General features: G+C 36.2%; 1 protein-coding gene across 8 annotated transcripts in view; it reads right to left on the bottom strand.

The window, feature by feature from the left end:
• The window catches only part of DMD (dystrophin), a 2,113,108-nt gene that overhangs the window by 1,457,793 nt on the left and 628,420 nt on the right, over positions 1-26,895 (bottom strand). For all 8 annotated transcript variants that reach the window (XM_064573900.1, XM_064573902.1, XM_064573903.1 and 5 more), the window contains one exon: positions 18,258-18,377. In XM_064573900.1, the coding sequence (XP_064429970.1) occupies positions 18,258-18,377 (120 nt within the window). The remainder of the gene's footprint in view (positions 1-18,257; positions 18,378-26,895) is intronic.

The following is a 26,895-nucleotide window of genomic DNA, read 5'->3' on the forward strand; positions in this document are numbered from 1 at the left end:
CCACATCTTCTCTATCTATTCTTCATTCAATGGACATTTGAACTGTGTCTCCTTAAAATTCATATGTTGAAGGGGCGCCTGGGTGGCTCAGTCAGTTAAGCGTCTGCCTTCAGCTTGGGTCATGATCCCAGGGTCCTGGGATCAAGTCCCGCATCAGGCTCCTTGCTCAGTGGGGAGTCTGCTTTTCCCTCTGCCTGCTGCTCCCCCTGCTTATGTTCTCTCTCTCTCTCTTAAATAGATAGATAGATAGATAGATAGATAGATAGATAGATAGATAGATAAAATCTTTAAAAATTTTTCATATGCTGAAGCTCTACCCCCCTCTACTACAGAATGTGACTGTATTAGGTGACAGGGCCTTTATAGATATGACCTTTACATAGGGATTTTAAGTTAAAATGAGGCTGATCTAATCTAATCTGACAGGTATCCTTAAAAGAAGAGGAAATCTGGACCCACAGAAAGACATGAGGGACATGTGGGCACATAGGAGAGATCATGTGAGGACACAGTGAGAAGACAGCCATCTGCAAACCCAGGAGAAAGGCCCCAGAAGGAACCAAACCTGCCAATACCTTGATCTTGGACTTCAAGCCTCCAGAACTGTGAGGAAAACAATTTCTGTTATCTAGGTTACCCAGTCTTTGGTATTTTGTTATGGCAGCCCTAACAAACTAACACAAAAGACATATATAAGAGGGACTGATTCCATGGCATTACAAAATAGCTCACAAAACTAAAGTTGTTGAAAGTAAAGATGTATTTATTACAGTGGGAAAATTTTAGAAAGTGCATTACAATTACTAGAGTAAAATTATTAAAAATTATTTAAATAGAAGAGATTTTTAATAATTTATTGTGATTCAACTTCCCAAATATATAAACACTATCACTCTGTAATTTTGTGTTTTATGTGGGGAAGACACAAATATCTTGAGCTAAACAACTTAGATTTAAGTGTTAGGTCAGTCAATTGCTTGGATTACCAACACGTGTATGTCTTCTCAAATTACAAAAATAAAAACTTTTTTTAAAGATTTATTTATTTATTTTAGAGAGAGAGAGAAGAAAGAGAGAGTGAGTGGGGGCAGGGGTGGGGAAGAGCAGAGCATGAGGGACAAGCAGACTCCCTGCTGAGCGCAGAGCCTGACACACAAGGCTCAATCTCATGACCCTGAGATCATGACCTGAGCCGAAATCAAGAGTTGGACACTCAATCACCAATTGAGCCACCCAAGTGCCCCAAGGAAAAAAAAAATTAAACACGACATTCTTTTGTAATGATTCGGGCAATTCTTTGAGGGTTTTTTTTAATATTATTATCCCACCTCCCAAACAAAATCAAGTGACTTTCTGGAAATTCGTGGCTAAATCATTTCCTTTCTCTCAAAGACAATAATCATACCAACCCCTGAAAGAACTGCTACAAATATTAAGCAAGATTATATATTAGAAAGCAGTTTTAATTTGAACTGAGTTATGTAAGTGTTAATAGTTATTTACATTTTGTTTGATCATTGTGTTTATTTCAAATCTTCCAAGACCCAGCAAGGGTCATCTATTTTACCCTACTCACTCTAGAAAGGTACTTACTAAATCTTCACAAGTAGTTGTTTATACTTCAAATATATTCTTCTTTAAAGATTTCCAACACAAGAGAGCATACCTACCCTTTATTAACACATTCCACTGGTTAAACCTATCTTACTCTCAGAAAACACTCAATGAACTGAATCTAAGTCACTTCTGTTATAATGTGGGCAGGATGCTTTTTACTCGCCTCAGTAAAATTAGATAAGTGAATTAGAAATTGCTTGCTCATATGCTGTACATGTCTGCCCACAGGTAGATTTTTGTAATGCCGTATGCACAAATATAAATAGATGTACACAGTGCTTGAATTTATGGATTTATCTGGTTGTTCCTTAGATATATTGGCCCTAATTTGAATTACAAAGAATAGAACTAAGCAATTGGAAGATTATCAGTCAGCTCTATAATCACTCAAAGATGCTGGTTCCTATCATTGCCTAAAGGGATGTAACAAGTCTAAGAGATTGGATCGAATGGGATTGACAGAAAGCTAAATAATTTTTTTAAAGAATCACTGCATTAGGATTAGAAACCTCTAGAGAAAAAAGTATTTCTCTGAGTTTCCATTTAAGTATATGAATCCTTTGAGCTTTTAGAAGTAATGCATATTTTTGTAAAGCTATGAAAACAGTATGTACATAAATGAAAATGAATTATAACATCTCATGAAGTGATAAGAAGAAATTAATTTTTATTTATGTTCTCATTCTATCTCAGTAGTAAGAGAAGCTAAATGTCAGTTTACTTACTCTAACACACTTTCATGGGCTAAATCACAACTCCATTATCATCTGTGCTTAGATCTGCAGTGGGGAAGCTTTCCCCCTCCCATTTAATTTATATCCCATATCGTTATACACGCCAAGGACATTTCTCATCTGAGTTCCTTTGTTTGGTTGAGTTGGTTTTTCAAAGCAAAAGTGAAAACTGGCTATCAGAGGAACATTTGGGTAAAGGCAACTGAGGAAAATTTGACAAGCCTGGAAAGTAAAACTTAAGTATCTTGACCCTTGAATTTATTGAGGCCAAGGATAGAATGTGAGAGCTGAACTGTGCCCATCAAGACCAGCATGAAGAAATAAAGCGGTCCCAGGAGTCTGTCCACTAAGAAAGGAACATAGACCACACAACACAGCAGCAACTGGGATTTATGAGAAAGGGAGACACCAGAGAGCCCATCTCATTTTATTTTAGTTTCAGACCCTGGGATATATTCCCCAGCTAAATGACTTTTATGTGTAATGAGGCTTCTGAAAATTAACATTTTTTATTTTTCTTTCCTACTTAATAAACACAGCAGAGTTAAAAAGGATAAGCAACTTCACCTTACCTATGGCAACGTGGAAATAACAGCAAGTAACTCATCGAAAGATATGAACTAATACCCATCACGAGGCTAGAAATGGGGCAGAGTAACTACTGACTACTGTTTAGCCAACTCTATGATTCTCTTCTCAATTTTACATGCTTCCACAAACTGCTAACCAAAGCAGCATATTATAAAATGGCACGCCTTATATCTTCACTGTCTAACATACGATCCAGGGTGGAAAAATGTGTCCGATGTACTGGGAAACACTTATTGTAGGTTTCTCTGAAATTCTCATTCTTACTCCTGTTTAAATGATCCTGTAGTACTTCCTGACCAAACTCAAGGAACCTGTGAAGGTATACTTGCCACCTCTAAAGGTGCAGTTTACAGGTGACCCGGACACGGAGAAGAGTTAGTAGCTTATCTAAGGCCACAGAGGCTTGTCTAAGGCCACAGAGGCCACAGGATTGAGTTTCTGGGATCTGACCTCAGATCCAGCTGGCTACAAGCCTGTGTTCTTTCATGATGTCATTTACTCAGCAGAACATGCAACATTCAATATGCCTTGTAATGCGTGCTACAGAACCTAGTGAGACGTACAGATGCTGAATCCTTTTTGAGTATTTTCATATTTAATTTTGGCAGAAGTTTGACTAGACTTAATCACACATTTTATCTAACCTACTTAACAAGGATTTGAAGCCTAATGTTATAATTTCATCTACAAACATTTTTGACATTTTACCTCCCTATTTGTTTAAAGTATTTTTTTTTTTAAGATTTTATTTATTTATTTGACAGAGAGAGACACAGTGAGAGAGGGAACACAAGCAAGGGGAGTGGGAGAGGGAGAAGCAGGCTTCCGCCGAGGAGGGAGCCCGACGTGGGGCTTGATCCCGGGACCCTGGGATCATGACCTGAGCCGAAGGCAGACGCTGAACGACTGAGCCACCCAGGCGCCCCTGTTTAAAGTATTTTTAAAAATCAGAAAATACTTACACTCCCAGATCAATAACATGTGCTCTTTCACAAAGTCATTTTTCAAAGGTAAATATGACTGATTCGTTAATGAAATTTTGTCTTGGTGATTATGCTAAAAACATAGTAAGATTTTTAACTTGAAGAAGCATGTTCCCTTGTGCCATTACAGTCAGATCCATATATTATTTCTGAGTTTATAAAGTGCTAATGAATAAAGCCAGAAAGGCCGAGTTGTTGATGCATTATTTGCAGGCTATTATTTAATGTTCTGTGGCAGCTTAATAAACTCTGTACTCTCCAGCTCCCAACAGTCTATTCAATTGGGATACCAGGAAATAAAGAGTAGGAGTCCTAAGGAGCATTCCAGCATGAGCGTATCCTTTCCAGTGTCCACTGGATTCCTGGGCATTCTTTGGCAATTTAAGGTTTTACTGTTCCTGACTGTTTTATGCCTTACGGTCTCTGGACTTCTTGAGGGGGGTCTCCTTATCGTTGTGCTTAATGCAATATATGAATTTCACATAGTATACAAATGTCTCAAAGCTCCATAACACCTCTGTAGTTACTGATACAGGGATTTTCTCCTAAGTATTGTCTTAGAACCTTTTTTTTTTTTCTTTCTTCTTCATTAAATACCTGCCTACCAGTCATTTATGGCAACAAGAGAGCTATTTATGGTAAATCTGAAGAGCCACAGGAGGTCAGAATCATATGTGAAGTCCTGTCTTCTCCACCTCAAATTCTAGATCTTTACTACTTACAATGGGCATTAATCGTATAGCAGCATCTCTGAATCTGCTCACCTCGTACACATCTCCAGGCCTGAAGTACAGATTGCCTGGATTCTTGTCCCAGTTCTATTGTTGCCCAACTCAGTAATATCTCTCCACAAACACTTAATCATGTTATGGTTTAGATTTCCACTAGTGAACGGGAGATACTAGTATCTGGCCTGGTAGCCTCCTAGCCAGGTCAACAAATGTGAAAATGCTCTGAAAATGGTGATAAATTATTGAGATACAAGTATCTCAACTTTAGAGCTTAGTTGGTGGAAAATTAGCTTTTGTTTCCAGATGTGGTAAGTCTGGATATAATACAGAATATAATACAGGATATAGAAAAACATTTCAACATGACACTAAAACGACTAGTTTTTCATATTTTACCTACAGTCTGTTATGGCTTATATTTTATACAAGAGTTGAAAATCTTTGACTTTTAAATTCTAAAACAGGAACATAATCCATTATATGTCTTATTTGTAATCAAGTGAGTGGAAAACAGATATCCCTCTATGCCTCATTCTAACTCTATGCACTGAACTATTCCATCTATAAGAAATCACAAATTCTAAGGTATATGCACAATAAAATGTACAAAATAATCTAGGTATAAGAGAATGGGGAATAATGGGGATTGTAGCTAATTGGAGAGCTCCTGCTAAAGGTGGCAGAGCTATTTAATTCTTACTGAGGTTAATAGATAGGAGAACAGGCAAAGGATCACCAACCAGATCAGTGGCTTTTTCTACAGACGTTAGACATTTATAGTTTCATATCACATTTCCTAAACTTCAAACATTGATAACTAATAAAAACATTATTAAATACCATGTGGATTAAACAGAACCTTATTTGAATATACTTGTAACTTTATTTTATTTTTTTAAAAGATTTTATTTATTTGAGAGAGTGAGTGAGAGAGAGAGAGCACAGGAGCAGGGGGAGAGGGAAAGGCAGAGGGAGAAGCAGGCTCCCCGCTGAGCAGGGAGCCCGACACGGGGCTCGATCCCAGGACCCTGGATTATGACCTGAACCAAAGGCAGACGCTTAACCGAATGAACCACCCAGGCGTCCCTGAATATACTTGTAATTTTAGGGGCAAAACACAAATTCCTAGAAAGACATAAACTACTCAAACTGACACCAAAAAAAAATGGAAAATGGAGAAGAAACGGGAAGGTGGAAATGAAAAATGGAAAGTCTTATTTAACTATATTTAAGTTTTCATTTAAAACTTCTCCAGTAAAGAAAGTTCTAGGCACAAATGGCAAGTTCCGAAGCCTGCACAATCAAGCACTTAAACCTAGCAACAACCTATGACAAGGAAAACAACAGGCCAATCTCTCTCATGGACCCAATGGGAAAATTCTAAATCAAAGGTTAGCAAATGATAGCAAAGAAATCTAGCAACAAATAAAAAAGATTATACATACCATCATCTATGTTTGGCTTACATCAGGAATGCAAGGGTATTTTAGCTCTAGAAAATGAAGCAGTGTGATTTTACATATTAAGAGAATAAAGAAGAAACTAATATGATCATTTCAAGTGATCCTGAAAAAAAATGTTTGCTAAAATCCAGCACCCAGTAATGATGAAGCCTTTTAGAACATTAGGAATAAAAATCATCTACAACAAGCCTATAAGAGATATCATACTTTATGGTGATTTACTAGAAGCCTCACCTCTGAGACCTAAAATGAGAAACAGATCAACAATAATCTCATTGTACTAGAGCATACAGCACAATAAGGCAAGAAAGACTGATTAAATGAACAATGATTGGAAAGGGAGAAGCAAAACAGTAATTACAAACAACCTGTATACGTACATCTGAGTGGTGCGACAGATAAACTATTCAAATTATAAGTAAATTTAGCAATGATCTCTGAATACAAAGCCAAGGAATAAAAATCAAGGAGTATTTCTCCCTATAAGCAAAAGACAGATAGAAAATGAAATTTTGAAAAGCTCCATTTACAGCAACAGCAAAAATAACGAAAAATATCAATTAAGGAATAAATCTCATAAAAAGTCTAAGACCCACTATCCTGGAAACCATAAACCATTATTGGGAGAAAATAAAGGCCTAAATAAATCAAAGGCTATTCCATATTCATGAACTGAAGAACTTTACATAATAAAGATATTAGTTCACCACAAATTAATCTATATAGTCAATAAACCCCAATTAAGATCATAGCAGGATGCGGGGGGCAGACATGGAAATGTGAATAAACAAAAATAGCCAAGTTAATCTTTTAAAAGGAGAAAACAAATGTGACAGGTTTACATTAACTAAGATAGAGTTTCCTTCAGCTTGACTAAACTTTGGCTATAGGCCCCTTCCTCTTCTTAGAGCACTTACTTTAGGGAATTAGCAATTGTAAATTTTTCTCTGCTCCTTTGAGATGTAAATCTTCTACAACCCAAGAATGTCTTTCTCAAGGACCTGAAAGCCATCCCTTTGAAATGAAATTATCAAGAAAGATAGTGCCCCTGTGTCCCAAACTCTGAGAGGGTAGGAGCCTAATTCTGATCAGGGACAATTAAGCAAACAGAGACGGCATAACCACATTGACTACCCAACCTCACAAAGGTCCTCCAGTACTTTTATGTCAGCTCGTTCCAGCACTTACAAACTCGTCTGCATTTTGTTCAGGGGAACTGAGTTAAATCTCTTCCCTATTACAATAGTCTTGATCTCTAATTGAAATAGTCTTGAATAAATTCCTCCTTGCCCATTGTACCAACTGGTTCAATTTTTCTTGTACAATACTACCAGATGTCAAAATTTATCATAAAGCCATAGTAATTAAAACAATGTGGTATTGTCATAACTACAGGGAAATGTACAAATGAAACTTGATTGGAGTCTATAAAGTGACCCATATATGTATAAGCATTTTATTAAAAGTGACAATGGGGGGGTGGGAGGATGGGTTAGCCTGGTGGTGGGTATTGAGGAGGGCACATTCTGCATGGAGCACTGGGTGTTATGCACAAACAATGAATCATGGAACACTTCATCTAAAACTAATGATGTAATGTATGGGGATTAACATAAGAATAAAAAAAAGTGACAATGCAGAACATTAAGAATTGTCTTTGAAATAAATCATGTTATTTTAGTTTGATCTAAATGGGAAGAAAATGGACATTCATTCCTTCCTCACACCAGAAATACTAGATGGATTGTAATATGAAAGGTAAAGCAATTAAGTCTCTATATGACAATTCAGGAGAATATATTTTGGGTCACAGAGTAGAAAATTTTATTTTTAAGCTCAGAACAAAAATACACTAACCATAACAGAAAATACTTAAGTAGAGTATATTGAACTTAAAACTTCTGTTTATTAAAAAAGATATCATTAAAAAGTAAAAGGGCAAGGCACCTAGTAAAAGCAAAAAAAAAAAAAGAAGAAGAAGAAGAAGAAGAAAGAAAAAAAGAAATTGTAACCTAGATATCAACAAAGGATTAAAATCCTGAATACATATTTTAAATAACTACAAGTCACTAAGAGAAATACACATAATCCAACAAACAGGCATTTCAAAAAAAAATAGATATTTCAAATAGTTAATGAAACAACTGTCATTATGTTTTTAATCTTATAAGTCATCACTACATGCAAATGTTCACAAGAAATGCCATTATAAAACCACCATCAAGGCTCACATTAACAATCTGACAATATCAAGTACTGATGAGGATGTGAAACAATTTGTACCTTTATCCACTACTGATGTGAGTATAAATTTATGCATCAACTTTGGAAAACTCTTTTGTAATGCCTATAAAGCTAAATATGCATATACCCAGTAATCCAGCAATTGCAATCTTAGGTATATACTCAATACAAAAGCATACATATATTCATGAAAATATATGTACAATTATGTTCACAGCAGTGTTATTCATAATGATCCCAAACTGGAACCAGCCCAAATTTTCTGAACAGTAGAATATATAATTAAATTGTATATTCACAAGAAGGAATACTATTCAGCCATGAAAATTAATGAACAAACGTGATATGCATCATGGATGCAACTCACAAACACATCATTGAGTGAAAAAAAGGCAGTTACAAAACTATATATTATGCAATTGCATTTACATTAGGTTAAAAATAAAACTATTCTGAGGCATTATAAATCAGGATAAAGGTTAACTTTGAGGAAGTGTGAAAAGTTTATGACTATGATAGGGTTTGATAGGACTGTCTCAATTGTTGGCAACATATTATCTTTTTATTTGATGTGGAACTACAGGTATGTTACCTTTGTGATGTCTTGACCTAAAATTATGATTTGTGTACTTTTCTGGGTGCTCTGATCAAAAAAAAGTTTTTAAGTGTGCCATAATATGAAGGTTAGGGGTTTTTTAGAGCCCATAAAGGCCGGAATTCTCTTTAGACCATATTAGAATTGTATTCATAAAGAATGTCATCATTTCAATATATTCATATATATACACTTATATTCATAAAAATATTATTCTATTATACTTGCATATATTTCCCCTGTACTAATTTTCTCAAAATCACATAGTAATTTTCTTCTGTGAAATTGAGAGATTAGGAGAAATCACACAGATCTGGACACCAGTCCCAGCTCTGCCACCTGAAAGCTGCGTGAACTTGGATTTAACTCCATTATGCATTGACTTTTTCATTTGTGAAATAGGGAGAGTATTACATACAAAGTATATAAAATTTTTGGAAAATGAGCACACAAAAGTGTTAATAATTATAATTATTGTTTCATGGGCAACAATTGTTGACACTTGGCTTAGTGAAATTATTTCCATTAGATTTAAATTTTTTTTAAATATGCTTTTTATTCACCAAGTATAGAATTAGGAACTAGAGAGAAACATCAAAAATATTTTCATCCATATTCTTCTTCATAAATAATCTCTATTTCTCAGTTCTACAGTCTTTTTTAACATTCCCTAGACTTTTTTCCTCCCCAAATTGTCCCAAAGGTATATACTATAAGTACTTTTAATTGCATTCCCCATTTTCAAGCCATGATAGAGAAGAGGACATTAGAGCCTTTCTGACCAGCTACCTTTTAGCAGACTATTTTCCTTCCAAACAACAGAGACATAATTATGATATGAAGTGGCTCAAATAGGGAGTTGTCATGTAGAAATAACAGCCTTACGGAGAAAAAAAATTGAACTGAGTTTTCTACATAAAGTAGTTTTCAAAGCAGACGACAAACATGACTATTCTGAGTAACAGGAATAGCATATACAAAGACAGTGACATAGTATCAGAAATGGCTTATAGAAATAGAACATAGGTTAGGGGATATGTGGGAGCTAAGAGAAGACACGTATTGAGAGACAGGTAGGGGTCAGGCAATAAAAATCTTTGCAGGCCTAAGTGATCAGACTCTAGAGAATGGAAAGCAACTAAAGATTTTAAGCAGAGGAGAAACTGTAATAAACAGCTTTTGAGAGCTCACACTGACTTTAATGCAGAAATTGGATTAAAGAGAGGTAAAAGTTCAGGCAAGGACTTTACCTAGAGTAAATAGGGACAGGAACAAAGATGAAACAATGAATATGAGAGACAATGAACAAATTCTGTGACTGATGACATGCAGAGGGCTCACAGGGAAAGGAAAGGGAGCGGTCGGGAATGATTCCAGGTTTCTGTTACAGGTGTCATGGTGAATGGCTGCGTAGTAACAAAAATGGGGAAGTCAGCAAAGGAAGCGAGTTTAGAAGGAAGTAGGGCACAAGAAGTTAAGTTTCACCTTGTTGAGCCTGAGATGCATTTTGGACTTCAAGTTCGATATATCCAGAAGAACATGGGATAGAATAAATTGGGCTCAGGAAAGAAATCTGGGCAGAGGCTATCCAGGCTTATCAGCTTCAGCTTATTTTTGATACAATCTTCTGAAGAAACAGAGAGAAAAGCCTTCCTCTTTCTACAAGACAATACATGTCCCTTATCTCTGCGTAGGTTTTTCTTGAAATTAAAGAATCCCTGCTTCTGTAAACATTCTTTACATGCCACCATCCTGTTAAAATCTGGCTAAAATGCGAAAATACAAAGTGTATTCAAACCAACACAGAATCTAATTATTGGTCCTCGTAATCTAGACACTATATCATGTCCAGGATTGCATTAATTTACTAAGAATCTATATCATTTGTTTTCATTTACTATTTTTTTAATATATATATATATATATATATATATTTTTTTTTACAGATTTTATTTATTTATTTGACAGAGAGAGACACAGCGAGAGAGGGAAGAATACAAGCAGGGGGAGTGGGAGAGGGAGAAACAGGCTTCCCGCTGAGCAGGGAGCCCGATGCGGGGCTCGATCCCAGGACCTGGAATCATGACCTGAGCCGAAGGCAGACGCTTAACGACTGAGCCACCCAGGAGCCCCTGCTTTCATTTACTATTAATCATATACACATATATATCCATTCATTAGAGAAAATGTAAATGTACATAAATGTAAATATATATACATATATACACATTTGTGTACAGTTATATACGTGTATTTACATTTTCATGTATGGATGGGAAATCAGACCTTCCTCAACAAAAACTTAATTGATTTAAAGATATTACTTTTTACAAGCAGCAAAATTTCAAATAAACATACCCTTCCTGAGTTAAAACATGAAAGACAAGTATATGACATTTGAATGTGACATTCTAACTTTATACGACATTCTTATAAATCTAAAGTCATGTGGGAGAGGGAATCATCCATTAACCCCTCCTATTCAGGCAAAAGGTACATAGTGTCCCAGCTAAATCCTCAAATGGCTTCTTTCTCCCAAATTTTCTGACACTGTAGGGTGAATAAAGGAATCCAATCATTTTCAGTCCAATTCTCTGCCACATAAATCAGGTACCAGGAAAGAATATATTTAAAACACAAACGTTCTCCACCAGCCCATAGAGGGATAAGAAGGCTCACCTTACCCATAGACATGCCATAGAAGGCTTTACAAAATATTTTAAGTAAATCAAAATACTTTGTATGCATGCCACTCCATCAGATCATTGAACTTAATAAATCCACCAAAGAATCTGTCTTAATAATGCCACATAATATTTGTACGAGCTATTTTAATGTCATCTGATATAAAGTTAGTTTTCATGTCTTGATTTTAGTGAATGTATGTTAGTTCTTAGAGACCTTTCTTATCTTCAAAAATCTTTATTTTTTTATTTTTATTTTTTTAAATTTTATTTTGTTATGTTAGTCACCATACAATACATCATTGGTTTTTGATGTGGTGATCCATGATCCATTGTTTTCGTATAACACCCAGTGCTCCACGCAGTACGTGCCCTCCTTAATACCCATCACCAGGCTAACCAATCCCCCCCCTCCCCTCTAAAACCCTGTTTGTTTCTCAGAGTCCATAGTCTCTCATGGTTCATCTCTCCCTCCAATTCCCCCCCGCCATTTTTCCCTTCCTTCTCCTAATGTACTCCATGTTATTCCTTATGTTCCACAAATAAGTGAAACCATATGATAATTGACTTTCTCTGCTTGACTTATTTCACTTAGCATAATCTCCTCCAGTAAACAAGTTTATTAACTTCATCAGAGGAGTGAGAAACTGAACATGCATATATTTAATATTCTGTTCTAAAATTGTTTTTTCCAGGTTATTCTTCTTCAGAAGAGGATGCTTGTCTGTATACATTCTTTTGATATACCTTTATTTCTCCATAATAGTAGACACTAACTTTAAGATTAAGGTCATTTCCCAGCAATTGCATTACCAGGTATTTACACCAAAGGCACAGATGTAGTGAAAAGAAGGGTCATATGCACCCCAATGTTCATAGCAGCGATGTCCACAATAGCCAAACTGTGGAAGGAGCTGAGATGCCCTTCAACAGATGAATGGATAAAGAAGATGTGGTCCATATATACAATGGAATATTACTCAGCCATCAGAAAGGATGAATATCCAACTTTTGCATCAACATGGATGGGACTGGAGGAGATTATCCCAAGTGAAATAAGTCAAGCAGAGAAAGTCAATTATCATATGGTTTCACTCATATGTGGAACATAAGGAATAGCATGGAGGACATTAGGAGAAGGAAGGTAAAAATGAAGGGAGGGAAATCGGAGGGGGAGATGAACCATGAGAGACTATGGACTCTGAGAAACAAACTGAGGGTTCTAGAGGGGAGGCAGGTGGAGGGGATGGGTTAGCCTGATGATGGGTATTAAGGAGGGCACGTATTGCATGGAGCACTGGTGTTATACGCAAACAATGAATCATGGATCACTACATCAAAAACTAATGATGTACTGTATGGGGACTAACATAACATAACATAACATAAGAAAAGAAAAGAAAAAAATGGTAATTAGGTTGTTATTAGTAAAAAAAAAAAAAAGATTAAGGTCATTTAGCAATATAGTCCAAATGCCTTTTATATGCCAGAAATCTCCTCAGTCCGGGCCTTAGACAACTTTAATACATCTAGTTGGGCTCTCAAGTGTTCAAGTGTATAGAAGAACATATCTACAAATGGAACTTCAATAGCTCTGCCTTTTCTCCGGAAGGTGTTTTCACTAGAACAACCTCTAAAACTAGATGCCTGTTTCTGGTTCTTTTTTATTAGAAACAAATATCTTCCTAGAACAATAGGTGTTCTTTATGTTTCATTTATAGTCTTTCTTCAGTTTTTCAAATACAAAAGGCCCCATAGGACCTGCGCACCTTCCAAACACCTCCCTTACTTTGTCTGAGTTTCTACTTAAATGCCACCTTCTCAAGGAAGCATCCCCTGACCACTCCAGGTAAAAGCGCTCCCCTCCCCAGTCTTTTCTTTACAGTTCTTATCACCTTACTCATAGTATAAAACTTGCTTATTTATTATGATGTGTGCTTAGAATGTAAGCTTCATAGAGAAATCATGTATGCTTTGCCTATGCTTAACCTCAAAGCTTAGACTTGGCTGGCACTGAGAAGGCATGCAAGACATATTTGTTGAATGAATAAATGCTGTGCTTCTGTACAGAACACCTTCCTACCCTTTACTATTGCCTAATTAACCTCTACTTTCCTGGCCTTCTAGAGCAAGATAGGTCATCCAGCAATGTCTATTTTTGTCCCACTGAATTCATCATGGCCATAATTGTACCTTTCATTGCACTTGATTAGTGCAGGTCCAGAAGGGCAGGTGCCATGACTGTTGCCCCTGCTTCTTGCCGTTGTAGTCCCAGCTGTCATCCAGGCAGAGAGCTGCTGCTCAGTACACTTTTGTTGATTGAATTTTGGTAGAGTTGAGCATCACACACCACTTCTAATTCTTGTGTGGTAAGAATTAGAATTGGCAATTTGGGTAAGCCCCTTCTATCTGCCAAGACTCCTCTAACACCACTCTTCTGAACCTCAAAGCTGTAGCCAAGTTTGCCCTTTTCAGTTCCCTGAGGATGCTTTGTTCACTTGATCTACTATTTCCCCTTCCTGGAAACTACCCACCCCCACCCATCTCCTTTACATGCCCTTTATACAGTTCCCTTCAACATATCCTTTAGACCCTAGATTAAACACTTTCCTAGGAAATCATCTTTTGCCCTCAAATTTCAGTTGAGGTTTGTCACAAAACCTTGTTTCTTTCCTTCATAGAAATAAGTTCTGTCCGTTCTTAAATATTTGCTCATTTTCATCATGCCTACCATGCCTACCATGGTGACCACGGATGAAAGGAATTAGCATTTGATTTCAAAGAGGGAGCCTGAGAAATGGCTACCATTGTTTCTAGTTTCCAAGGAAGGCAGCAGGCTCACAGATTACTCACTCCTGACCCAGGAAAGTAATGACAAATTCTCTTTTTGTTCACGGTTTTACCTCTGTTACCCAGCACAATCCTTGGGACATAATAAGAACATAGCAAGTATTCACTGAAAAAATGAAAAACAGAAGGCAGATTCTCAGAAAGAGATATGATAATGTCCTCCAGGACTGAATACTCTACATAAATTACTAATCTCAGTTATTTAGCCAAGCTATTTCTCAATAAAATCAGTTAACTGGCATCATTGCTTACAAATCAGACTCTCTGTGCATTGACATCCTAGAAACTGTTAAAGTTAAGGACAAGTTTATGACCTGTGGTGACACTGCTGAGGGACAAGTTGAACCTCTGAGAGAGAATCAAATTAATTTACAACAGATTGTACTTTGCAGAATACTATCCTTCATAAGCCATGCTCTTTTAGAATCCCTAAGCATATGTTCTGACCTAACTTTGTTTTTCTTCAAACCTTTTAACAGAAAGGCTTCTAAAAGTCTTTTTAAAAAGTTAGAGAAAAATGGGGTGCCTGGGTGGCTTAGTCAGTTAAGCATCTGCCTTCAGCTCAGGTCATGATCCCAGCCCCGCATCAGGCTCCCTGCTCAGCGGGGAGCCTGCTTCTCCTTCTCCCTCTGTCTGCCACTTCTCCAGCTTGTGTTCACTCTCTCTCTCTGTCAAATAAATCAATAAAATCTTTAAAAGAAAGTTAGAGAAAATCTAACTTATAATAAAGTTCATAGAATTAAGTCAATACACATAAAAATATTCTATGAGGAGTATTTTCAGAGTTTTAACTCCAGATGATAAGAACACATCCCTCTCTTACTGTACTAAATCAAGGACTTCCCTTTCTAGTTTGCCCCATCTTCATCTCTTGACTAAAGACCACTGGGTATCCATGTGGGGGCTCTGGATGGTGCCTCAGCACAATGGAGCAAAACAGATTAAGGCACTGTGATGGCGGAAAAAGGAGTGGGATAAATATTCAAGACTAACAAGTCGAGGGGAATAAGCTATGGATGACCAGACCTAGCTCCAACAAAAGCCCTCGAGGATCCTTCTCAGATCCATGCCAGTTTTGTATTTGTTTTTGTTTTTGTTTCAGTTTTGTCCCTTGTGTGGAGTCCGTATACTTGCTTTTCTTTCCTTAAATTCTTCCTATTCTAACAGAATTCCTCTGGGCCCAGTATCAGACATAGTAATAGCTTGTGGTTTCTGAAGCACACATGGAATTCTTATTATATGCAGAGAATACTTGTGCTGCTGTTAAAGTGACTCCTCTAATGTATTTGTTTATCTCTCTTTTTATCCTTTATTATTTCTCTTCTCCTCCTCCTTCTCTGCCAACTTCTCTTTCTCTTCCCCTTCCTTTTAAAAATCCAACTAGGTTAAGATTAGATTATATCATTTGCAAAGAACCTAAGAAAGAATCACCAAAATGTCAAAGTCAGATGAGAGCCCAGCATTCCAGAGCAATTCAAACCAATTCAAACCAATGGTCAAATAAGGCACAGAATCCAAGCATGGATTCCTCTAAGACAGGGAAAAATCATGGGATGAGAAGAAAGAAATGTTCAAGGCAGGGTGTTCTCCCCAAAGAATTCCTTCTAACCCTGCCCTTTTAGACACTAGTCTAGATTATATAAAAGTCAGGTCACAGTAAGGAGGTATGTAGAGGGAAATGAGGGTATCAAAGGGGAAAAGGGGGTTGCAGGGAAAAGAGAAAGCTAGGAGGTAGTAGTCAAGACTAATTAATAGTGAGGCAATCATGGACAAATGCAGATGGAGTCCGTATGATTTAGGAGAAGCCAATACACGCACAGCTATCTTAGTAGATATCTTTGGGCCAATGAAATAAAGACAGAAAATAAGGCAAAAATGAAAGCAAGTAAGATAATAAATACAGAAAAGCTTAGGGCCACAACTCTTAATTTATCCTAAGTAAGCTCTAACCCAGTCACGATCTATGAGTACTATAGACTGTTTTTCAAGGTGGCTTAGCCCCACAGACATCACCCCGGAATGATTACATTCTAAAGCTAGTTGTATTAGGTCTGGTAATACCAAAGTGGATGTTTCTCAGTTGTCATGTTAACTAGAAATAGTCTATGACTTAGAAAAATGTCGGCCTTGATTTTTTTTTAACCAGTCACCCTCCCAACTTCTGCCCCCCTAGCCTTCTTTTACCTTTTCTGAAAACTTCTGAGGAATGCTGAGTATTAGATTTTTACCCATCTATAATTAGCTACCACACTATTTTATGAGAACTACAGAAACCTTTCAAATGGTCGTAGCAGTGGTCTATCAGTACAGCCCTTTAGCTGGTCACAAGTATGCATGTGTGCAATGCATCTGATCATATATGTGATGATATATTATAATAACAGGTGCCAAAAGCCTTTTTATATCTGTAATCCCTATAATTTCATTGAATCATAAGCAATGAACATGGGTGACTAATATATGTTAAATGCTCAGTTGTAGCAGTTCAAGAATTTTCTTTTTGTCATTTAATGATAGAGAAGAAGATACCATTGTTAAAGACTGGAAGTTTAAAGCAGTAACCTGAGGAAATGACATTTTACTGGGATAAAAAAACACAATTCACACAAAGAAAGAAGGAAACGGAGATAAGGCTTTAAGAAACTGTTTTTGTTATAGGTTGGGTAAGAGTAACTATGTTTAGAACAATCTTGTGCTGATAAAGCTATTTAAACCCACATTGAGTGGATCCTTAGACATGTCAGACTATTGGCCCCTAACAATCACAAAGAAAAGGTAGGCATTTCATGGGTAAAGTGAATGCCTCAAGTATAACCTGTAGTTGTGTGTGTGTGTGTGTGTGTGCATCACATTCAGAACAATAAGTTGTATTTTTCCTTAATGTTGATGTTTTGGTGTATGTACATACGTTTTGTTGAAAATGTTTTCAATATTTTTACAGTAAAATGTTGTTCCCAATTAGGAAGAAAGGATAAAAATATGAAAATACCCACCTTACTCTTTGTTAATAGGTGCTGGTTATGTTTTCCAAGGATATAATTACTATGACTCAGGTTGAATGAGGGCTTGAAACGCTGAGTATCTTCTCCAACAAAACTTATATATCCTGCTATGTCCTCATCAAGACTATAACTGAAGTTGTCCAGGAAAAAAATATGAAGGTGTTTGATTTCTCACAATATGACTGAATGTGATCCCTTTTGAGTGTTTTTTTCTTTTTACCTTTGTCCTCTCTTTAACTGTAGGTTTTAAGAAGATATAAACAATATTCCTCTGACCAGTTCTCTAATACATGTTATTCAACTGTAATTAAAAAAAAAACAGATCTGGGGCGCCTGGGTGGCTCAGTCGTTAAGCGTCTGCCTTTGGCTCGGGTCATGATCCTGGGGTCCCGGGATTGAGTCCCACATCAGGCTCCCTGCTCGGCGGGAGGCCTGCTTCTCCCTCTCCCACTCCCCCTGCTTGTGTTCCTGCTCTCGCTGTCTCTCTCTGTCAAATAAAATCTTAAAAAAAAAAAAAAAAAAAAAAAAAACAGATCTGCATTCATATATTTCCCCAAAGGCCAGGAAGCTAGTGTGAACAAACAGTGGATAGTTAGTGAAAGGGAAATGTGTACAAATGGGGCTTTATTTGACTTAGTTTAAATAAATATACTGCATTGTAAATATTTGCAATATTCAAATTACATTATACATTTTCTAAATTTTTTCTGAATTGCAATTAATTATTTTGAATGACACAGTGTATTAAAGAAAATAATCTGACCTTCAGTTGTTCTTCCAAGGCAGCAGTTGCATGGTCTCCACTAGATTCATCGACCACCACCACCATGTGAGTGAGAGAATTGACCCTGACTTGTTCCTGTTCTAAGTCTTCTTGAAGCACCTGAAAGATAAAAAAATTAAAAGCAATTAAAATAATAATCTCCTGAACTGAATGCCAAAAAAATCATTTCTTTCCAAATATGTGGGATTTAATTTCTGTCATGTTTTGGGTAATGAAACTTTTTTATTAAACCAGAACCATTCCAAGCAAATTTTCTGCTGTGGTTCTCAGCAAACTTAGCACATTTCTACTGTTAACTGAACTTGGAAGTACACAGAGGGAGGATCTGTTGAGAAAATTATGGTAGAATGTGCTACACCTTATACCACCTCCTCTCACATTTTCAAGGATTTTTCTCCTATAATTACCTGCTGTCTCGGGCTTCTTCAACATCTCCTTCTCCACTGAAACTCATCATGATCAACTGTAACAAGACAAACTCTCTTGACCCAACGAACCCTTCCTGCTACTGCTTTATTATTTGTTCCTCTTCACTGAAAAATATTGTTTTCTACCCTTACTCTTGCCATTTCCTTACCCTACTATTTTCTTTGCCAACTACCCCTTTGAAACATCTCTTGTAAAGGTTGCCATCAACCTCCAGGTCCCCAAATCCATTCTTCATTCATTCTCTTCTCTTGAGCTTCACATACCACCCTTTCCTGATGATGCCCCCCACCTTGCTAAGCACTGCATTTGAACTCCTTTGCTGGTTCCTTCTCCTCTGCTCAACTACAAATCAGATGTCATTTCTCTGTATAAAAGCCAATGGAGTCACATCACAATAAGAAGGAAAATACAAAAAAAAAATTTAAAAAACGAAAATACAAATTCTTTCCCAGAAATCCTTATAACATCTAGTACCTGTCCACCTCTCAAATCTAATTGCCTACAATTCTTGCCCTCTGATACTATGTTTCGGCCACACTTGTTTTCTCCCCCACAGTCTGTCAAGCTGTTTGCTTTGCTTGAAGTGTTCTTCCTCCATATCTCTAAATAATATCTCTTTTGTATTGTTCAAGACTCATTTTAAGTGTCAGTTACCCAGAAGGGCTTTTTCATGAAGATGCTGTCTAAATTTCTTTCTCAATTACTCTCAATCTCTATACTTTTTTTAAGATAATATTTTCACTACTCAGTATTTTCTTATATATTGGTTTAGTCATGTATTGTTTGTATAACTTACTGGAATATAAGGTCAACTAGAACAGAGATGTCCCTTGTCCTCACTACATATTCCAAGTGACTGAAGATCAATAAACTGTTGCTGAATAAACGGTGCCAGGTGGAGGGGTAAGGGCAAATGTACAGATGAGTTTGGATAAAGATTACATTCTAATAGGAGGGATTTGCTTTTTAAAAACTGTAATTATAACTACACTTACATCACATACAACCATAAAACAGTAGTCCAATCTTTTAAAAATCATAGTATACAACTTTCTTGCAAAGATAAACAGGGTAAAAAGAGTGATAAATAGAGAAGGAGTAACAGAGAAGGATGCTCTAGAACTGAGACATCTTGCCTGGGAGCTCCAGTTCCCCCAAGACCTTATCACACTACCCTCATTGTGATTAGAAAATCCCTATATGGGTATGCAAAATGTCTAATCAGCTAGTTTGCTCCCTGGAACGCTTTATTATATAATATAAGAATGGAGAAGTAGGTTTGGGACAAGGTCTGTTAATTTCTGGAAAATCTGCAGTCCTTGCCTGTGAAACAGTGATGTTTGGTACCTGTCAGACCGGCTCTTAGTTATGCAAGCCCTGTGGTAGATGTAAGCGAACTTATTTGGTATTGGTCACAGCACAAACTCAAACACATGAGCATTTTTATCCCAGGACTTTTATTTTTTGAGTCTCAATATTTTAGAGCACTATAAAATCACTTACTTTTAGTTCCTCTCTCTAGATTTTCATGCCATATTTTCAAGTGAAGCGATTTAGAATAAAATGACTATGCATTTATTTTGTGTGTGGAGTCTATACTGCCTATCACGGCTTTGACATTCCAGGGTGTACACTGGGTAATAAAACTCTTTCTGCCATGAGGCCGAAAATGGAAACATTAACATTCAGAATTGTCCTTGAAAGTCATGTTGAGTCTGTGTTTTCTGAGTTATATAAGGCAGGACTGGGAGCATTTCAAATGTGTCAGCCAGAAATTGTAAAATAATTAAAATAATATTTTGGTGGCCATAAGTTCGTTTCCTTAATTTGGCCAAATTCTTTCTCCCTACCATTCAAGTATGAGAGCATACACAATTACATGTATTAAAAACAACTAGGAAATAATGCTATACTGTTCACATTTTTATATCTAAACTATTGTTTTCACTATTTTAATATATTTTAATAAAGGAACTTGAGAAAATCATCATTTGATCAGTGAAGTACTAATTTTAAACTCGAGTTCAGTCTTTCTAAAGCATATGTGATCAAATGTACTATTTATTTTTTCCAGCACTTAGATTTCTGATTTTGTTTTGCTTATCTAATTGCTTTATAATTAGAAATTATATTCTTGCCATATTTATCAGGTTTAAATTTTATGCTTTTGCAGGAGTGCTAACACAAAGAACCACTAAAGTTAGTTGTGGGTTGATAGCTTCAAAACCAAACATAAGACCTATCAGGATATATAGTGAGTAAAGGGAAACAAAGGAACATGGGAAAGGCATTCCACAGTGCCTCAAATTCTTGAAGAGTGCATAGCACCAGAGGAGATTAGCATATACTATTTGATTTAAGTTATTTCCAGTATTTCTTTTTCCCTTCTATGATTTTTTCAAATTATACCTCTTCTTTTACTCATAATCAGGGATTAAAACAGAAAGGGTTAAACTTAACTTTTCTGAGCACACTCCATAGCCTCAAAACAGAAGCCACTGAAACATTATAATCATATTTCCTATTTCCCCAGACCTCCCCTCTGAAAATAAATAGAATGCATACCACAGTATTTGCTAATGCCCCCAGTATCATCAAAAGACAAACGACTATAAAATACCAATGTCTAGAACTCATTTTTTTAAAAAGTTGATTCTTAGAAGTAGCAAAAATGTCACATACAGAGAGGTGGGATTAAAAAGTTAAATTTCTCGGGGCACCTGGGTGGCTCAGTCGTTAAGCGTCTGCCTTCAGCTCAGGTCATGATCCCAGGGTCCTGGGATCGAGCCCAACATCGGGCTCCTTGCTCAGCGGGAAGCCTGCTTCTCCCTCTCCCACTCCCCCTGCTTGTGTTCCCTCTCTCGCTGTCTCTCTCTCTGTCAAAAAACAAATAAAATCTTAAAAAAAAAAAAAAGTTAAATTTCTCTGCCCACTTACATATCCATGAATAAGTGCCTGGATCATTGGTAGAAACTATGCCTTCCCGCTTCCCTCTTCGAGAAAACACAAATTCTCAAGACTACTAATTTTTAAAATACATTACAATTTTTTAAGCTATTTTAAAATGAATTTTAATTAAATATTTACTTCTTATGGATTTGAATTTCTCTTAGCTGGATTTATACAATAGAGATTTACAGTAGATTTGCTAATTAATCCTGAAATTATGAGCCAAATTATTCCAAATATAGATATATCCCCAGAGAAGTATGCTAACATTTTTACCTATCAGGAAATAATATCTTCAAATTGAAATGCTGTAATATGATTGTTAAAGTATATTTTTCTTGATTAAAAGCATATAAATTACTTACACACACACAAGTACATGCTAAGTATTTTATTACATATTTCTTGCCATTATTTTTATACAAGTAATGCATTTTTTACACTTACCAGATGAAAAAAAAATTTCAGGCTCCTAATTACATTTCTATACCATTATTAGATAGATACAAATGTCAGCAATGTTTGTTCTCTAATGTCAACTAACAATCTTTTTTTTTTCCTTACGACAAGAGAAAAGGCCAACAGTGAAATTTAACATTAAAAATGCTTAGATTTGACAGATTTTGTTAGACCTCTGTAAATAATTCTATTTCTTATAAATTATTCTGTAGTTAAAGGTCCTGACCAAATTTGTTATTCCCTTAGTACCTATTCACAATTTATGATTTAAATATGACTTTAATTCTATTCCCTTCAAATGTCATCAGTAGTAATGAATCCTTCTTCCCCTGACCCATGTCAAGTTGTTTTTCAAAAACTGGCTTAGAATGATCACTGAAGAAGAGTCACTTTAGTGTTTACTCCAACTTAAGTGATTTAACTCTTTATTAGCACACAGGTGAAATAATGCTTGGAAAATAAAGGAATGGAAATACGTAAGGCTAGGGAATTACTAGATTTGATGTGCAGAGGTGAAGAAGAACAATTAATAAAAACATAAAGAAAGAGAACACAAAAACAAGGTTGGGTCTCTCACAATCTCCCTAGGAGGCTCTACAATATTTCCTTTGGCCATAGTATATACTCAGTAACATGGAATAGGAAAGGGCAGTGGCTACCTATGTGCATAGTCTATTTCATTACTCCTTCTACTTGAATGATCAACCAACATAAAATTGCCAACATCAAGTCCACGCATGTGGACATTTGCACATACACACGTACACACACACACACATAACTAGAAACAACACAGATCATGGGCTATTGCATGGATTCTAAGACCATCTGCTGCCTCCCACATATTACTTTAAATTAATATAATTAAAAGATGTTTAATAAAATATTAAATTTAAGTAATTTGCAGCTTTTTAGTTTAGCCTAAGAAAATGTACACAAAAAGAAAGGCTGATGAGAACAAAACTTGTATTAAATATAAAATTTGCAAAAAATCTTAAGAAATTAGAAGAGTTTCTAGAAACATGGGATAAGACCAACACCTACGAAAGTAGTATTTAAAAAAAAATCCATCTCAGGAACAAAAAAAGAAAATCCCTAGACACTTATGGACAATTAGCTAATGCAATACATCTGGATATGAATTGATTCTATTTTCAAATAAAAACATCCTGGCCAAATCAGAAAATTTTATGATTTCTTAAGAAATGATGAGAAGGTAGGCAATTTATCTTTCTCTTCACCTTTTCTCTTATGGCCATTCTTATTTCCTTCCTTCCATCAGCTCTACACTGGTCTAGGCTCTGTATCTCCTGCTTCCCTAAATGAAATGATCTGGAAGTGATTTGCCATTTTATTTTCAGTCTAATATTCACTTTACTAAGCCTGACTGGTCACAGTACAGTCTAGTTCTTCAGGAGGATCTATATACAGTATGTAATTTTGTTGTACATTTGCGGGATATTTTTAAAAAGCTACCTCAACAGGTCTTCCTAGAAGACCTTTTATTTTGATATCCACTTACTAAATGTGATTGTATAGTTATATTAGTCTTTATATCAGAACCCACTGTTTTTTACCTTTTTATTAGAAATAAATGTTTAAGGGTGCCTGGGTGGCTCAGTCATTAACGTCTGCCTTCGGCTCAGGTCCTGATCCCAGGGTCCTGGGATCAAGCCCCGTATCAGGATCCTGCTCAGCAGGAAGCCTGCTTTTCCCTCTCCCACTCCCCCTGCTTGTGTTCCCTCTCTCACCGTGTCTCTCTATGTCAGATAAATAAAATCTTAAAAAAAAAAAAAGAAATAAAAAGAAATAAATGTTTATGTTTCATCCAACTCCTAAGCTACCAAAAGGGGGCTCTAAAGACCATTTCATTGATATCTGAAAGATGTTCAAAGACATCTGAAAGATTTTAAAAACCTAAAGCTTCCCACCTAAAGCTTCCCAAGTGCAAAATGAGGGTTCAAGAAATATGAAAAATTGTTTTAAAAACAGAGTTGATAATTAATGTATCCTGCCTTGTTTGGAGTATAAGTAGAATAGGGTATGGTATGGATGACAGACTAATAAAAATATATGCATGTTTAAAGGTGTGGGATCTGGAGCCAGATTTCCTGGGTTTGATTTTTGGTTGCATTGCCAATCAGCTATGTGACCTTGAGAAAGTTTTCAATCACACCAAGCCTCAGATTACTAATTTTCAAAATTGGGATAATAAGAGCACCTGTCTCTTTAGGTGGTTGGAAATCATGAATACAATATAATTGCTTACCACATTGCCTGGCACACAGTATGAACTCACTAAACATTAACAGCTAGTTAGTACTAAAATCTCACATTTAGGCACATTCAGAACAAAGACTTCAAACCCTACTGCAAGAAGCCAATAGTCACCTCATTCGCCTCATCTAATTCCTGCTGTCTATCATCCTCTAATAGGTATCATAAGTACAGAAAGGGTGTGCTTTTGGAAATCCAGGAATGAAGGACTGAGGTTACAGCCAATATTTAGGATTTAGAAAAATATAAAATGAATTTTATTTTAATTTTATTTTTATAAGACAAAATAGACTTTATTTTTTTATTATGTTCAGTTAGCCACTGCATCATTAGTTTTTGATGTAGTGTTCAATGATTCATTAGTTACGTATAACACCCTGTGCTCATCACAAAATCCAGAAGTAAGACTTTAACTTCCAAATTATTTACATGAGATTAACAACAGTAGCTTTAAACTAACTGATCTAGCGATCGCATACATTGCTAAAAAATAGTATGATCAGAAAAGCTATATTATGGGGTAAGGAGGACAGACCTTAATCACTAAATAATAGACCTCGATTCTCATACTTTTCCTCCTTCCTCTGTAATCCATGCATGCATGCAGACATCCATACGACCTGCCTATAGATACACCATTGAAAACAGCAATTAAAGTGAACACCAAGAAAATCTAATAAATAATTACAAAATGCTTTTAGCCTGACAAAAATTAATGAAAAAGAAGAGAATAGGAATATTGGGAGAGAGAGATGAGGTGGAAGTTTTCAGGCGCGGCACAGAGGAAGTGATATGCATGTCAATGTGATATTCCATTCTACTGATTATCCTCCTGCTCAAACATCACTGTTATTCTTATCATAAGCCTAATTTGTTCTATGTTCCCTTTCTAGTTCCTTTTGCCCTAATTTTAAAGAAAGAGCTACAGGATTAATATTGAAAAGTCATTTCCTTAACCATTTTAATTCTGAGCATTTCATCTGCAGCTACCACCAATGTGCTCTTTCCGCATTGCTTACTCTGAGTCTGAGGATTTACAATGCAGTCTTTCCATCTCTTCCATCTAGATATTCCCAAGCCAGGGAAAACAAGTGCCACACTTGCCCAATCTCCTTGCTACTGTCTGCATTTGCTCTAGCCTCTAGGATAGCTACTGGAGTCAAACTTCCTTGGAATCTAGGAAAAGAGGGGGAAAGAGTTTGGCAGACAGATCAAGATGAAAAGCCAGAGTCTATTGATTACTATCTAATTTACCTTAGGCAACTCCTTAACCTCATTGAACACAATGGAATATTACTTAGCCATCAGAAAGGATGAACACCCACCATTTGCATCGGAATGGATGGAACTGGAGAGGATTATGCTAAGTGAAGTAAGTCAAGCAGAGAAAGACAATTATCATAGGGCTTCACTCATATGTGGAATATAAGGAATAGCGCAAAGGATCACAGGGGAAGGGAGGGAAAATTGAAGGGGAAGAAATCAGAAAGGGAGACAAACCATGAGAGACTCTGGACTCTGGGAAACAAACTGAGGGTACAGAAGGGACGGGGATGGGAGGATGGGGAAACCCGGGGATGGGTACTAAGGAGGGCATGTGATGTGATGAGCACTGGATGTCATATGCAACTAATGAATCATTGAGCACTACATCAAAAACTAATGATGTATTATATGCTGGCTAACTGAACATAATATTTAAAAAAAGAAAACAGAGAGGGAGAAATCATTCAATCAATCAATCAATCAATCCCTCCAGGACAGGTTTAGTACTGGATTTAAATGAGATAATACATTAGAATCAGCTACCACAATGCTTAGAGTTGGTAAGTGGTGAGGAAATGCTGTTTTTTCTTCTATTTCTGACATTATCACCCTATCATTCAATTCTTAGACTAAGATCCATGGAAATAGTCCCTCTGGGCATCAGTATTTATTCCCAAAACTTTTAATAATCACATCATATATCTTCTAATTACTAAACATTCCTAGTGTGCCAAAACTATAGAACATCATATAAAAATATCAAATTTAGGGGCCCCTGGGTGGCTCAGTTGGTTAAGCATCTGACTCTTGGTTTCGGCTCAGGTCTTGATCTCAGATTGGTGAGGTCAAGCCCCGAGTTGGACTCCACACTCAGCAGGGAGTCTGCTTGAGATTCTTTCCCCCTCCCCTCTGCTCTCTCTCTCTCAAATAAATAAATAAAATAATAAATAAATAAAGCTTTTTACAAAAAATCCAATTTAGTAGTTTTCTCATTCTCATTAGATGATCTAGATCTTTAATTGTTAATGGGATCTAAAATATTATCCAGTATAAATTATCTCTGCCATATGAAGTTCCATTAAATAACAGAGTACTACCAGTTGTACCACTAGAAATCATTTTGCTCATAACAGAACTATTAAACATAAAATTATAGCATACTGTAGTTACCAATTTTATATTCCTTAGAGACACAGTGCCATATTCAACCTTATTTTTAATATAAGAATGGATTTAT

Source organism: Mirounga angustirostris, unplaced genomic scaffold, assembly GCF_029215605.1.
Source record: "Mirounga angustirostris isolate CCGP_5_RB_7025 unplaced genomic scaffold, mMirAng1.0.hap1 SCAF_11, whole genome shotgun sequence".
In the NCBI taxonomy this organism is placed as follows: Eukaryota; Metazoa; Chordata; class Mammalia; order Carnivora; family Phocidae; genus Mirounga; species Mirounga angustirostris.